The 12543-nt window shown below is 53.7% G+C and overlaps 1 protein-coding gene across 16 annotated transcripts in view; it reads left to right on the top strand.

The window, feature by feature from the left end:
- ARHGEF9 (Cdc42 guanine nucleotide exchange factor 9) overlaps positions 1-12543 on the top strand; it is a 204612-nt gene that overhangs the window by 134819 nt on the left and 57250 nt on the right. For all 16 annotated transcript variants that reach the window (XM_066202557.1, XM_066202559.1, XM_066202556.1 and 13 more), the window contains one exon: positions 3486-3665. In XM_066202557.1, the coding sequence (XP_066058654.1) occupies positions 3486-3665 (180 nt within the window). The remainder of the gene's footprint in view (positions 1-3485; positions 3666-12543) is intronic.

Raw genomic sequence — 12543 nt, 5'->3', positions numbered from 1 at the left:
AATCACACTCCAGATGTGTCTCTTTCCCTTCACTGGCTATCAGGGAGTCCAGATGACTCCCTCAGCTGCAGTGTGGGAGAATCTGTCTTTATGGCAGAGAAGTTCCTTTCAAGGTCTTTGGCTGAATATCTCTGACCACAGCACTAAGCCCAGCTTTGAAGCCGAGAGAAGTGAACTTTCTGGAGTGAAGAGCTCCTGCGATGAATTCTCCGAGAAAATAATATTTCATGCTGACCTTTCTGCAGTTTGTCATCTCCTGCTGCTGCAGATGTCAGGTTGTGTCTCCATAACCCTGCCCTGAGAGAGCTGGACGGCTCCACAGATGCAGCAAGATGTCTTGCAAGATAAATTAAACTGGATCTTTTCATTTGGGGCCCTGACATTCTCTCAATGGGCTGAGCACGTGGGATGGCTGGAACTCCAGTTCTCGCCGTCCTTTTGGTACAGGCCGAGCTGGGTTTGTGTTCCAAAAGGCCAAGGCTTGCTTGCAGGATTCCTGGGATGTGGGTCCCTTCCTTGGGCTGAGAACAAGGACCAGGCGCTGATCACTGAGGACCAAGGACTTGGAGCCTTTCCCCTTGAGAGCAAGAAGCACCTTGCAAAGCCCCCCCAGCTCCTGACATCCCCTGGAAGCACCTTCCAGACCATGTTAAGAGCACAGAAAGGCCGAGGTGTGACCCCCTTTGTGTCCCCCTGCAGTCCCTGCCAGCCCTCACTGCTGGCCAAGCCCTGCTCCTCAGAGCTGGGATTTGTGCCTGGGGCTCGGGGATGGATTTTTGCACAGTAGGCTGGGAGGGTTTGAAGCACAGTCCCTCTGAAGTTTGGGCTCAGTGACGTTTCTGTGGCAGTTTGTGCCCAGAACTGGCTGTGTGTGAAGTGACAGCAGAGTTTCTGTCAGCTGAAGCAGAAGCAGCAGGAACACGGCTCCTGCGTAATAGCTCTGTTCCTGGTTCCTCATCAGTGCAAAAGGGACTAAAATACCCAATGGCATTAACAAAAGGAACAAGTGTCAGGCCAACCCGATTCATTTTTTGACAAGAAAACCGATTTTCGAGCCAAAGAGAACGTACTCTACTGCATTTACTGAGAGGAGCTGAGTGCAGGATCACTGTGAGCCACGGGTGGGAGGTGGCCATGGGGAAAGGGGACATGTGAGGTATTGCTGGGAGATCTCTGTGACACTGGAATAAATATTTCATGCTGTTCCACAAATCTCTGCTAAGGTGCCTTTGGGAATAGTATTTGCAATTCTGGTCATCTGTGTTCCAGAAAAATGCAGGCAGGGTACGTGGAAGCCTGAAAGGGCTGGTGAAATGCCTGGGGGAAGGAAAAGCTGGGGGCTGGAAGGGCAGAACTTCCTTACCTGGGAAGCCACACCTGGACAGCATCCGTAAATACGACAGATGAGAAGCACTGGTGAAGGAGAAGAGCTCAGTCCTGGCAGAAGAACGATAAATGGTACCTGGTCACAAATGGATCATGTGTATTTCTTCAGCTCTGAAGTCTCACCCCTTCCAGATCTGTCCTGGGGTTCTCTGTCCTTTAACTGATCCCTATTTGTGAGAGCATCCAGGAGCCTTGATTGGGAGCAGAGCAAGGGCTTGTGAGGAGGTGCTGAAACACCTCTGAGCATCCAGCTGGGATGGGATCCACTGGCATCAGCCCTCTGTCTATAACTGTCACTTCTCCAGATGTGGCTCCCTGCTTTGCTGAGCCCGGCTCTGGGGTGAGCTGGGGGTCCATCACGGTCCGGCTGCAGCTGCTGCTGCTCTGGGTGGGACCCTCTGGTGCCCAGCTCCCTCCAGCTCTGTCTCAAAAGCCCAGATACGGGGTAAGCCCTCACTGAAGCAGGAGGTGCCCTCTGCCTCGAGTTCAGCCATCACCTGAGGGCTTGTTCTGTGCTTTGGTTTTCTGCCTGGGATCCCAGGGCCTTGGGAGGCTCGTGTGGACAAATCCCCTGTGTGACACACAAAGGGGACAGCTTTCTGCTGCAGCCGAGTGTGAATTAGAAGGGACAATTTGTCAAAGTGAAAGTGGGAGGAACAGCTTTGCTCTGCTGCCCACTGACTGGATCCATCTGGGTTTTGAGGATGAAAGGCGCTGCCAAGTTAAGCCTCATAGGTCTTGCTGCTTTGTGTGGCTGACTCTACAACTGAAGGGCTGGAAGTGCAGCTGTGGTTGTCCCAAACCCAAGGAGATCAGGTTTTTAAAGGAAAGCCAGTCCAAGGCAAGGTAAATCAGGCCCTTTATTCTGTTGACTGCATTGTCTGCACGACTTCAGTGTTCTCTGTTGATGTTGAGAACCCGAAGCTGTGCTAGAAGGTCTCCTTCAAGTTCTCACTGTGCAGGCAGTGATTAACAGGGGTTTGGGGAAGGCAGACTTCCATGGAGAGCTTCTACACGTGCATACCCACAGTCAGGTGTTATGTCTGTGTGCTTTGTGTTCCTCCCCGAGCTCAGGGGACACCGTGGCTCTCAGAGCCTCGCCACAGGGTCTGGAATGGTCACAGGGTTGAGCCCTGTCCCTGTGAGCTCAGACTGGAACTTGGAGGGAGCCCAAGTCCATGTTCTGGGTGTCTCAGTGGCAGGACTAATGAAGGAGGCCCGGGATGGCTCTGACAGGCTGCTTAGCATCTGGGGAAAATCTGTATTTGCTGGGGCAGAATTCCTGCAGTGGGCAAAACACAGACACAATTTATTTCTCTGCTAAAAAACACACGGCTGTCAGTCAGAGGAGCTGGGGGTGTCCTGGGCATGGATGGTGGTGTGGAAGCCACCAGAATTGGGATGGTCCCTCCTGCCAGCACAGAGCAGGAGTCTCATGTCTGTCCCAAAGGAGAGCTGAGCCGTGCTGGTGCAGCTCTGAGGCTCCACGGGCAGAGATGTTCCCAGGTCCTGTCAGACACCAGGCTGCCGTCAGCCCGGTGTCCAGGGTGCTCCACGCAGACTGTCCCCACTGGCAGGACCAGCAGCATTGCCCAGGGCAGGGCTTGGCCTGGGCTGCCAGGGCTGGGGCAGGGCAGCAGCATGGCAGGAGTCAGGGGTGTCAGTACATCACCAGCACTGAAATGGGCAGCCTCCAGTTTCAGAAAACGCCTTCTAAATCCGTGCACTAACTCTGCTTGGGTCTGCATGGGAAGCCTCCCCAAGCCTCTGAGGTTTCCACTGAAATGAAAATTCCTTTGCAGGACGCCATCACTTGTTTTTGTTGGTTTTAAGAGCTGTGCGTTATGCCAGTGGAACTGTCCCTGACAGATGTGCATGTGTGGACGTGGGAGAGGAGGTGCCAGGCCCTGGGGGACACCAGACGTGGCACCTGGAGCTTGCCTGGCATGGTTGGGAGCAGGATGAGGGCAGTGGGAACGGCCACAGGGTGGAATTGCCACGGAAATGTTGTTTGGCTGCGAGCTTTGCTGCGTGTGCTGCTGTGCATGTGTGAGCCTGGGGCTGCAGGCCTTCCCTGACTGTGCTTTTCTCTCCCCAAGCTGATCAGTGGTGGTTCCATTGTCAGTGCTGAGGCAGTATGGGATCACGTCACCATGGCCAACCGGGAGTTGGCGTTTAAAGCAGGAGACGTCATCAAGGTCCTGGATGCTTCCAACAAGGACTGGTGGTGGGGTCAGATCGACGATGAGGAAGGATGGTTTCCCGCCAGCTTCGTGAGGGTGAGTGGTTTTCTGCTTTTTATTGCTCTGAGGAATCACTGCCCATGCTCAGGACATCAAGAACTGAGCTCTTCCTCCGTTTTTACTGTGTTTGCTCTCACTGGTGCTGATTCCCACATCTTTGCCTGTTTTCTGTCCAAAAAATTGGGGAGCAAAGAAGGTTTCTGCTTGCTGCTGCCTCCCCAGCACAGAATTCTTCCCCCTCTGGCGCAGCTCTTGTGTCTCCCCCTGGTCTGGCCAGTGCCAAGAGTGAGAGATCCATGACTAGAACTGGAGCTGAGCTGCCCAGAAAAGTTAATGCTGTTACTGTGCTCTGGGATAACAAATTGTGTTTGGTCTTTGGAGTCTGACCCTGCAGCCGGTGGTGGCAACAAGTCTGGAAAATGGATTTGTGTCAGGTGTGATTGAGGTGAAAACCTTCTTGCAGAAACACTCTCACCTGTGTCACTAACACGGCTCCTCTGTGCTGCAGCTGGAAAGGCTGAAGGAGAACAATCTCATTTTGTTTGCTTAATTTAAACACTGAAATATTCTGGGCCAGTGTAACCTTTCAGTGCACTGACCAGTCTGATTTCTTTGTGCTTCTGGGGAAGATATTTAACAGCCCTTTGGTGTGGTATCACAAACAAACTTTTCACGGGAGGTTTAAGAACAGTCTGGAAAATACTGTCCTGTTTTTTTTTAAAAACACACCAAAAAACCAAATGAACCAGCGTCTTTAGGGCCCCAACCCATGGATCACTTGTCTTGGCTGAATTCCCCATCTCTCCCTACGCTTTTCAAAGGCTGGGAGGATGGTTTTAGAAACTTTGTGGGGAACAAAGGAGAGGGGAATCAGTGAAACTCAGACAAACGTCTGGAACAAATCCTGGATCCTCGTCCTAGGTGCTGAGGGTCACAGCAGCCTGACCAGGCAGGTTTCTTGTTTGTTCTGTCCAGTATCGCATGAGACCAACCCTTCCATCAGCTCTGCCAGAGGCTGGCTTGGCTATTCCATCCAGGATTCACTTACTGAGGGCAGGCAGGGACCACACACCTGCCCTCGCCCCTCCCAGAGGGGAGCAACACCTGGCTCTGCTGCCTTAGTGAGAATTAATATTGAAAAACAAGAGTTCTGGCCCGTTTTGTCTGCAGGTCTTGAAGGGAGGCTGGAGGGGAAGATTTGCCCCTCAGGTTTCCAAAGCAGCTGAATAAGAAATGAACGAACTGCGAGAAGAGCAGATGATCGCTCCCATCATGAGGAGGCTGCGTTTTTCTCTGTTGTACTTTTGGGCCCTGCTTTTTTAAGATGATGCCAGAAAACTGCCTGATTTAGCCTGGGTGGTTCTAGTTTTACTTGCAAAATAATTGCTTTTCTTTATATCTGTGTTTCTCTTCTGCAAGCACAGAAGGAAAAAGGAACAGTATGTTGCATAGAATATGAATAGCATTCGAGTGAGGGATGTCAGACAGACCAGACAGGTATAAAGCCAAATAGGATTAATTTCAGGTTGTTTTAGGCTTCGGGCCTCTTGGAAGTACTAACAGGAGTGCAGGAGAAGACCACTGCACAGCTGGGTTCCTCTCAAAGTCCTTTGAATCGCTTCTGAGGACAAAACTGGGCTGGGAACCCAGTTTGCAATGAGATGTCTGACACTTCTTGCTCTCCAGCCAGATCATCTGAAAACCTTTGGCAAAGCATTTGGCACTCACGAAATCTCATAGCAGGGAACTTCACATTTGCAAGTGGAGAGGAAAACAGGAACCTGCTGATTCCCTTGGCCTCTTTTTACATGACAGCCAGGGGTGGCGAACAAAAACGCTCCTGAATTCCCTGCACACACAGCAATTGTTGTCTCCCTGCTCACACCTGCACTAATCCTCTTAAGGAGCTTGGGACTTGGATAGAAGGGAGGTGGGAAGAGGAGACCACGGAGGTTTGGGAGCTCAGGAACTTTCAAGGAGAAACTGGATGATAAAACAATTTTTTCTTTGGGGAAAGAGAAAGCGCAGCATAGGAGAAATAGAATTTGGAGCCAGCAGGGGATGGTGAATGATTTCTGCGGGGAGCTGCTGCACTCAGGGGGAAGGTTATGAAAACCTTCTAAGTCAGAAAGGTGGATAAGAACTCCAGAACTAAATTTAAACCTGAGCAACAAGCTGGGGTTAGACAGCCAAAGGTGTCTGCGGTGTGTTTTAGTGCCTGTTCTGAGCACACCGGACACCCACAGGGTGCAGCCGTGGTTGCTGCACGGTGTCTTTGAACATCCTGTCAACTTCCAGTCATCTCACAGGTTGGGAAGAACAGCTGGGGAAAAAAAAAAAAAAAAGCAGCAAGAGTTTCAAACAAGATTTCACATCCTTGTGGTGGTAATGCCTTTTTTTCTCCTCTATGGATGGCAGAGCCTTGGGCTGTCTGTACGTCATGGGCTACAGATGAGTTTTTGCATAACTAGCACATTGACACTGGCTCAGAAAACAGCCTCAGTGTTGGTAGGGAGGGATTTATAGCAGAGAATAACAGTCCAGGGCTGCCCATGGATTCCATTGTTATGCCTTCAGGTCTCCTTTGGAAAGCACAGCAAGCCTCAAAACAAAGTTTTGATTGCAGAGCCCCTCATCAAGGCTCCAAAACAGCCCAGGTGAGACACTCCAAACGCAGGAAATCAAATGGCTTCGTGTTTGGGCTCTGACATATTTCCAACTGCAAGAGAAATAAAAAGAGTAACGCTTATGGATGCTGTGCGGTGGAATCTTTCCTCAGAGACATGACAGAGTGCCCCTGTCCTGGGCAGAGAGGGGGATTTATTCCTGTGTAAAGCTCTCCTTAGTCTCTTTGGATACCAAACTGAGCTTGCAGAATATATTTCTTCTCACCTCAGCAATGCCGAGTCTCCCTTCCTTATGTTACTAAACCAAGGTAAAGAGCAAAACTGGGGCTGAGGAGCTTTTACTGCAGCTTCTCGTAATACCTGGTGACTGAAGAAAGGAAGAAATGGTTCTCCCAAGGCCTCAGCAAGGAGGGGGTATAAAATCTTCATGATCTCCTCTTCCAGGAGAAGGTGCAGGGGTGGAGAGGTGCAGGGGTGGCAGTGCTCCGTGTTCTCTCTCACCACTGCCTTGGTTCCCCCAAGTGTTGTAATTTTAGATTGATTTTCCTGCTGAAAAGCTGCCTTTGACCCACTTTATTTTCTGCTGCTAAAGGAAAAGTGCCGGATAAATTGGAGTGAGCTTTTAAGGTGCTGTGGAAAGGGAGGGTCTGAACCCAGAGCCTGGTCCCGGTGCCTGGCAGCTTGTGCCTTTACTGGGCAGGGGGTTTAGCTTTTAGTTGTGCCTGCTCTGTATTGCAGGTGTAATTCCCCATCTTGCTGCTTTTTGCCTGTAAGATCTGGTTGTGTCTCGTTGAGCTCATCGCTCACCTGCTTTTCCCCTGCTGCAGCCCTGGCATTAGCGTTCCCTCAGAGCCAGGGGCTTCAGGGTGAGATTTCCCAAAGAAAGAGCCTGGAGCTGAGGTGTCCTCACCTGCTGGATGGACGGCCCAGGGTGTGCTGTAGTGCCTGCTGCAGTCAGAACCTTCTGACGGAGATTTGATTCTCCTGTGGCAAATGCAGCTTAAAAACAGCCGTGCTGGAGGAAGGGCCCAGTATGAGCAGAGCTGCGGAGTTCGGGGTTTCCTAATGCAAGGAGCATTTCAGCATCCCAGGGCTCCCTGTGCCACCTGCACCTCAGACAGGTCCCCCAGGGGTCACACCCTGCACTGTGCCCTTCCCTGGACAAGCTGGTTTGGAGGTGCAAAAACAGAGTTTTGAGGCCTTTCTTTGAGTGAGGCAAACCAGGCACAAAGCTGCAGAGCCCCTGCCCTGGCCCTGCCCTTCCTCAGCCTGGCAGGGCTCTGCAGTGAGCCCTGAGCTCCTGCCCTTCCCACCTGTGTGTTCCAGCACTCAGCAGGGCTCGGGCTTTGGGGAAACGGGGTGGCTGAGCCCTAATTCCCAGTGTCCTCATGGATATAGTGGGGCACATCCAGTTTGCTGCAGTGTCCAAGCAGCTTTTGGTCCCTGCTGGAGCTGCAGCCCCTGGGAATGTGCATTTGGATTGCAGGGAGCAGGGAGGGAGCACAGGGCCTGTTCTCTGGAGCTGTTCTTGTTCACCTTTTGGGGATACAGAGCCTGAAGCTGTCCCTGTGGAATCCCCAGAAATGAGTAAAGGGTGTTTCTCACCTCGCGTTAAGGGAATTGCTGAGGCTGGGAATGGAGAGTTTTAGAGACGAGAGGAAGAGCTGAAGAGGGTTTACTAAAGCTGTGGGGAGTTGGAGGGAGGAAAGAGAAGGTAACAGAGAACCTGTGGGCTGGAGGGTGTGAAGGACACTGAGGCTGGAGCCAGATTCCTGAGGGAGAAATTCGGGCTGTGGAAGAGAAGAGCGGTAGGACCACAGGAGGGGAAAGCACCTTGCTTCAGCTGCCTTTCCTTCTGCTGCCAAAGGTCCTGCACCTCATCCTGGAAGAGGATACAGGAGATGGTCTGTGCTTCCCAGGAAACTGCATCCCACCCACATTCCCAGCCCTCCCACGGCTGGGACAGCTCCAGGGACGCACAGCACTCCTGCCAGCTCCTCACCCCTCCTGGAGCCTGGGGAGGGGGAACGCCTCGGCACAGCCCAGGACAGGCTGTGAGAGGCTGAGCCCGCGGGCTGCTGCTTCACTGCTGGGGGCTCTGCACCACGGGCCCTCCTGGGCTGCGCGGGGAAACTCGGCTCCTAGTCCGGCACGGGCTCCAGCGGAGCGGGAATGTGACAGTGCTCGGGAATGTGGCACTGCACAGAGTGACAGTGTGACACTGCCCAGGGTGTGACACTGCACAGGGTGTGACACTGAACAGGGTGTGACACTGCATAGGGTGTGACACTGAACAGGAGTGTGACACTGCCCAGGGTGTGACACTGCACAGGGTGTGACACTGCCCAGGGTGTGACACTGCCCAGGAGTGTGACACTGCACAGGGTGTGACACTGCACAGGGTGTGACACTGCCCAGGGTGTGACACTGCATAGGGTGTGACACTGCACAGGAGTGTGACACTGCCCAGGGTGTGACACTGAACAGGGTGTGACACTGCACAGGGTGTGACACTGCCCAGGGTGTGACACTGCCCAGGAGTGTGACACTGCACAGGGTGTGACACTGCACAGGGTGTGACACTGCCCAGGGTGTGACACTGCACAGGGTGTGACACTGCACAGAGTGTGACACTGCACAGGGGTGTGACACTGCCCAGGGTGTGACACTGCATAGGGTGTGACACTGAACAGGAGTGTGACACTGCACAGGGTGTGACACTGCACAGGGTGTGACACTGCACAGGAGTGTGACACTGCACAGGGTGTGACACTGCACAGGGTGTGACACTGCATAGGGTGTGACACTGCACAGGAGTGTGACACTGCACAGGGTGTGACACTGCACAGGGTGTGACACTGCCCAGGGTGTGACACTGCCCAGGAGTGTGACACTGCACAGGGTGTGACACTGCACAGGGTGTGACACTGCACAGAGTGTGACACTGCACAGGGGTGTGACACTGCCCAGGGTGTGACACTGCATAGGGTGTGACACTGCACAGGAGTGTGACACTGCACAGGGTGTGACACTGCACAGGGTGTGACACTGCATAGGGTGTGACACTGCACAGGAGTGTGACACTGCACAGGGTGTGACACTGCACAGGGTGTGACACTGCCCAGGAGTGTGACACTGCACAGGGTGTGACACTGCACAGGGTGTGACACTGCACAGGGTGTGACACTGCCCAGGAGTGTGACACTGCACAGGGTGTGACACTGCACAGGGTGTGACACTGAACAGGGGTGTGACAGTGCACAGGGTGTGGCAGTGCACAGGAGTGTGACACTGAACAGGAGTGTGACACTGAACAGAGTGTGACACTGCACAGGGTGTGACACTGAACAGGAGTGTGACACTGAACAGGAGTGTGACACTGCCCAGGGTGTGACACTGCTCAGGGGTGTGACACTGCCCAGGGTGTGACACTGCCCAGGGTGTGACACTGAACAGGAGTGTGACACTGCCCAGGGTGTGACACTGCACAGGAGTGTGACACTGAACAGAGTGTGACACTGCACAGGGTGTGACACTGCTCAGGGGTGTGACACTGCCCAGGGTGTGACACTGAACAGGGTGTGACACTGCACAGGGTGTGACACTGCACAGGAGTGTGACACTGAACAGGAGTGTGACACTGCACAGGAGTGTGACACTGCCCAGGGTGTGACACTGAACAGGAGTGTGACACTGAACAGGAGTGTGACACTGCCCAGGGTGTGACACTGAACAGGGTGTGACACTGCACAGGAGTGTGACACTGAACAGGAGTGTGACACTGCACAGGGTGTGACACTGCCCAGGGTGTGACACTGCCCAGGGTGTGACACTGCACAGGGTGTGACACTGCACAGGAGTGTGACACTGCACAGGGTGTGACACTGCTCAGGGGTGTGACACTGCCCAGGGTGTGACACTGCCCAGGGTGTGACACTGAACAGGAGTGTGACACTGAACAGAGTGTGACACTGAACAGGGTGTGACACTGAACAGAGTGTGACACTGCCCAGGGTGTGACACTGAACAGAGTGTGACACTGAACAGGGTGTGACACTGAACAGGAGTGTGACACTGAACAGAGTGTGACACTGCACAGGGTGTGACACTGCACAGGGTGTGACACTGAACAGGAGTGTGACACTGAACAGAGTGTGACACTGCACAGGGTGTGACACTGCACAGGGTGTGACACTGAACAGGAGTGTGACACTGAACAGAGTGTGACACTGCACAGGGGGTGACACTGCCCAGGGTGTGACACTGCCCAGGGTGTGACACTGCACAGGAGTGTGACACTGCACAGAGTGTGACACTGCCCAGGGTGTGACACTGCCCAGGGGTGTGACACTGCCCAGGGTGTGACACTGAACAGGAGTGTGACACTGCCCAGGGTGTGACACTGCACAGGGTGTGACACTGAACAGGAGTGTGACACTGAACAGAGTGTGACACTGCACAGGGTGTGACACTGCACAGGGTGTGACACTGAACAGGAGTGTGACACTGCACAGGGTGTGACACTGCACAGGGTGTGACACTGCATGGAGTGTGACACTGCACAGGGTGTGACACTGCCCAGGGTGTGACACTGAACAGGGTGTGACACTGCACAGGGTGTGACACTGCACAGGAGTGTGACACTGCACAGGGTGTGACACTGCTCAGGGGTGTGACACTGCACAGGGTGTGACACTGCCCAGGGTGTGACACTGAACAGGGTGTGACACTGCACAGGGTGTGACACTGCCCAGGGTGTGACACTGAACAGGAGTGTGACACTGAACAGAGTGTGACACTGCCCAGGGTGTGACACTGCCCAGGGTGTGACACTGAACAGGAGTGTGACACTGAACAGAGTGTGACACTGCCCAGGGTGTGACACTGCCCAGGGTGTGACACTGCACAGGAGTGTGACACTGCCCAGGGTGTGACACTGCACAGGAGTGTGACACTGCACAGGGTGTGACAGTGAACAGGGTGTGACACTGTACGGAGTGTGACACTGCACAGGAGTGTGACACTGCACAGGGTGTGACACTGCCCAGGGTGTGACACTGCCCAGGGTGTGACACTGCCCAGGGTGTGACACTGCACAGGGCTGCAAACAAGGGCACAGGCCTGGAAGCAGCCCAGGGAGGCAGGAAAGGGGCAGGTCCTGTGGGAATGGAGCTGCTGTGCCGAGCAGGGCGGTGTGAATGGGTGGCACAGAGTCCCCAGGCTCTGTGCTTCCCTGGATTTCTGTAGGATATGGGAGCCTCTGGCACTGTAACCCCCTGCACTGCCCACACGTGTCCTGTAGAACCCAGATTCCCTGGAATGGCAGCAGCTCTCTAGAAGGATGTGTCTGTATCATTAATCTGCCACGTTAGTTAATTGTGAGCGAGAATCCAGAATGGCATATTATCTGCTGATTTTGTCCCTGTGAATATCCAGTGGAAGCAGGTTAATAATCCAGCTGGCTGGTAAAATGTTTGGTTTATTGTGGTTTCTGATCACTATGAGGCGTTCAGGCCTTGGTGCCTGTTGAAGGAAAACGTCCTCTCCATCCAGTGCCTGTCCTGAGCAGGGTAAATCTGCAATAATTGCAGGTCACTGATGCTGGCCCAGTGCCATTGGGTGATTTCATGCACCATTTGGGTAAAGCTGCAAGCTGATAAATTATATTTATAGACATTTTATATCATGGAATCACAGACTGGTTTGGGCTTGGAGGGACCTTAAAGCCCATCCACTCCCCCCCTGCCATGGCAGGGACACCTCCCACTGTCCCACACCCCAATGTCCAGCCTGGCCTTGGACACTTCCAGGGATCCAGGGGCAGCCACAGCTGCTCTGGGCACCCTGTGCCAGGGCCTGCCTGCCCTCCCAGGAAACAGTTCCTGCCCAGTCTCCCATCCAGCCCTGCCCTCTGGCAGTGGGAAGCCATTCCTTGTGTCCTGTCCCTCCATCCCTTGTCCCTCTTCAGCTCTCCTGGAGGTGCTTTAGGCCCTGGCAGGGGCTCTGAGCTCTGTAAGCACCTTGTCCCAGGTCACTGAACGTGTCAGGCACGCTCTGCCCTCAGTGGAGCTGTGGTGGCTCTCCCCAGTCACCTCCTTGTCTTCCACGTGCCTGGACACATTTTCCAGGAATCTGCTCTGTGCTCTGCTGGGCACTGAGGTGAGCCTGCCTGGTCTGTGGTTCTCTGAGTCTTCTTTGCTTCCCTTTCTGAAAGAACATCAGTCATAGAGAACATGAATTGGCACAGTGCAACCATCAGCTCTCCCTGGCTCCCAGAACTGGTCTTT

Source organism: Chamaea fasciata, unplaced genomic scaffold (assembly GCF_029207755.1).
Source record: "Chamaea fasciata isolate MVZ Bird 193981 ecotype frontalis unplaced genomic scaffold, bChaFas1.0.hap1 SCAF_22, whole genome shotgun sequence".
Classification (NCBI taxonomy): Eukaryota; Metazoa; Chordata; class Aves; order Passeriformes; family Sylviidae; genus Chamaea; species Chamaea fasciata.
This window is presented reverse-complemented; position numbering and strand designations above follow the sequence as displayed.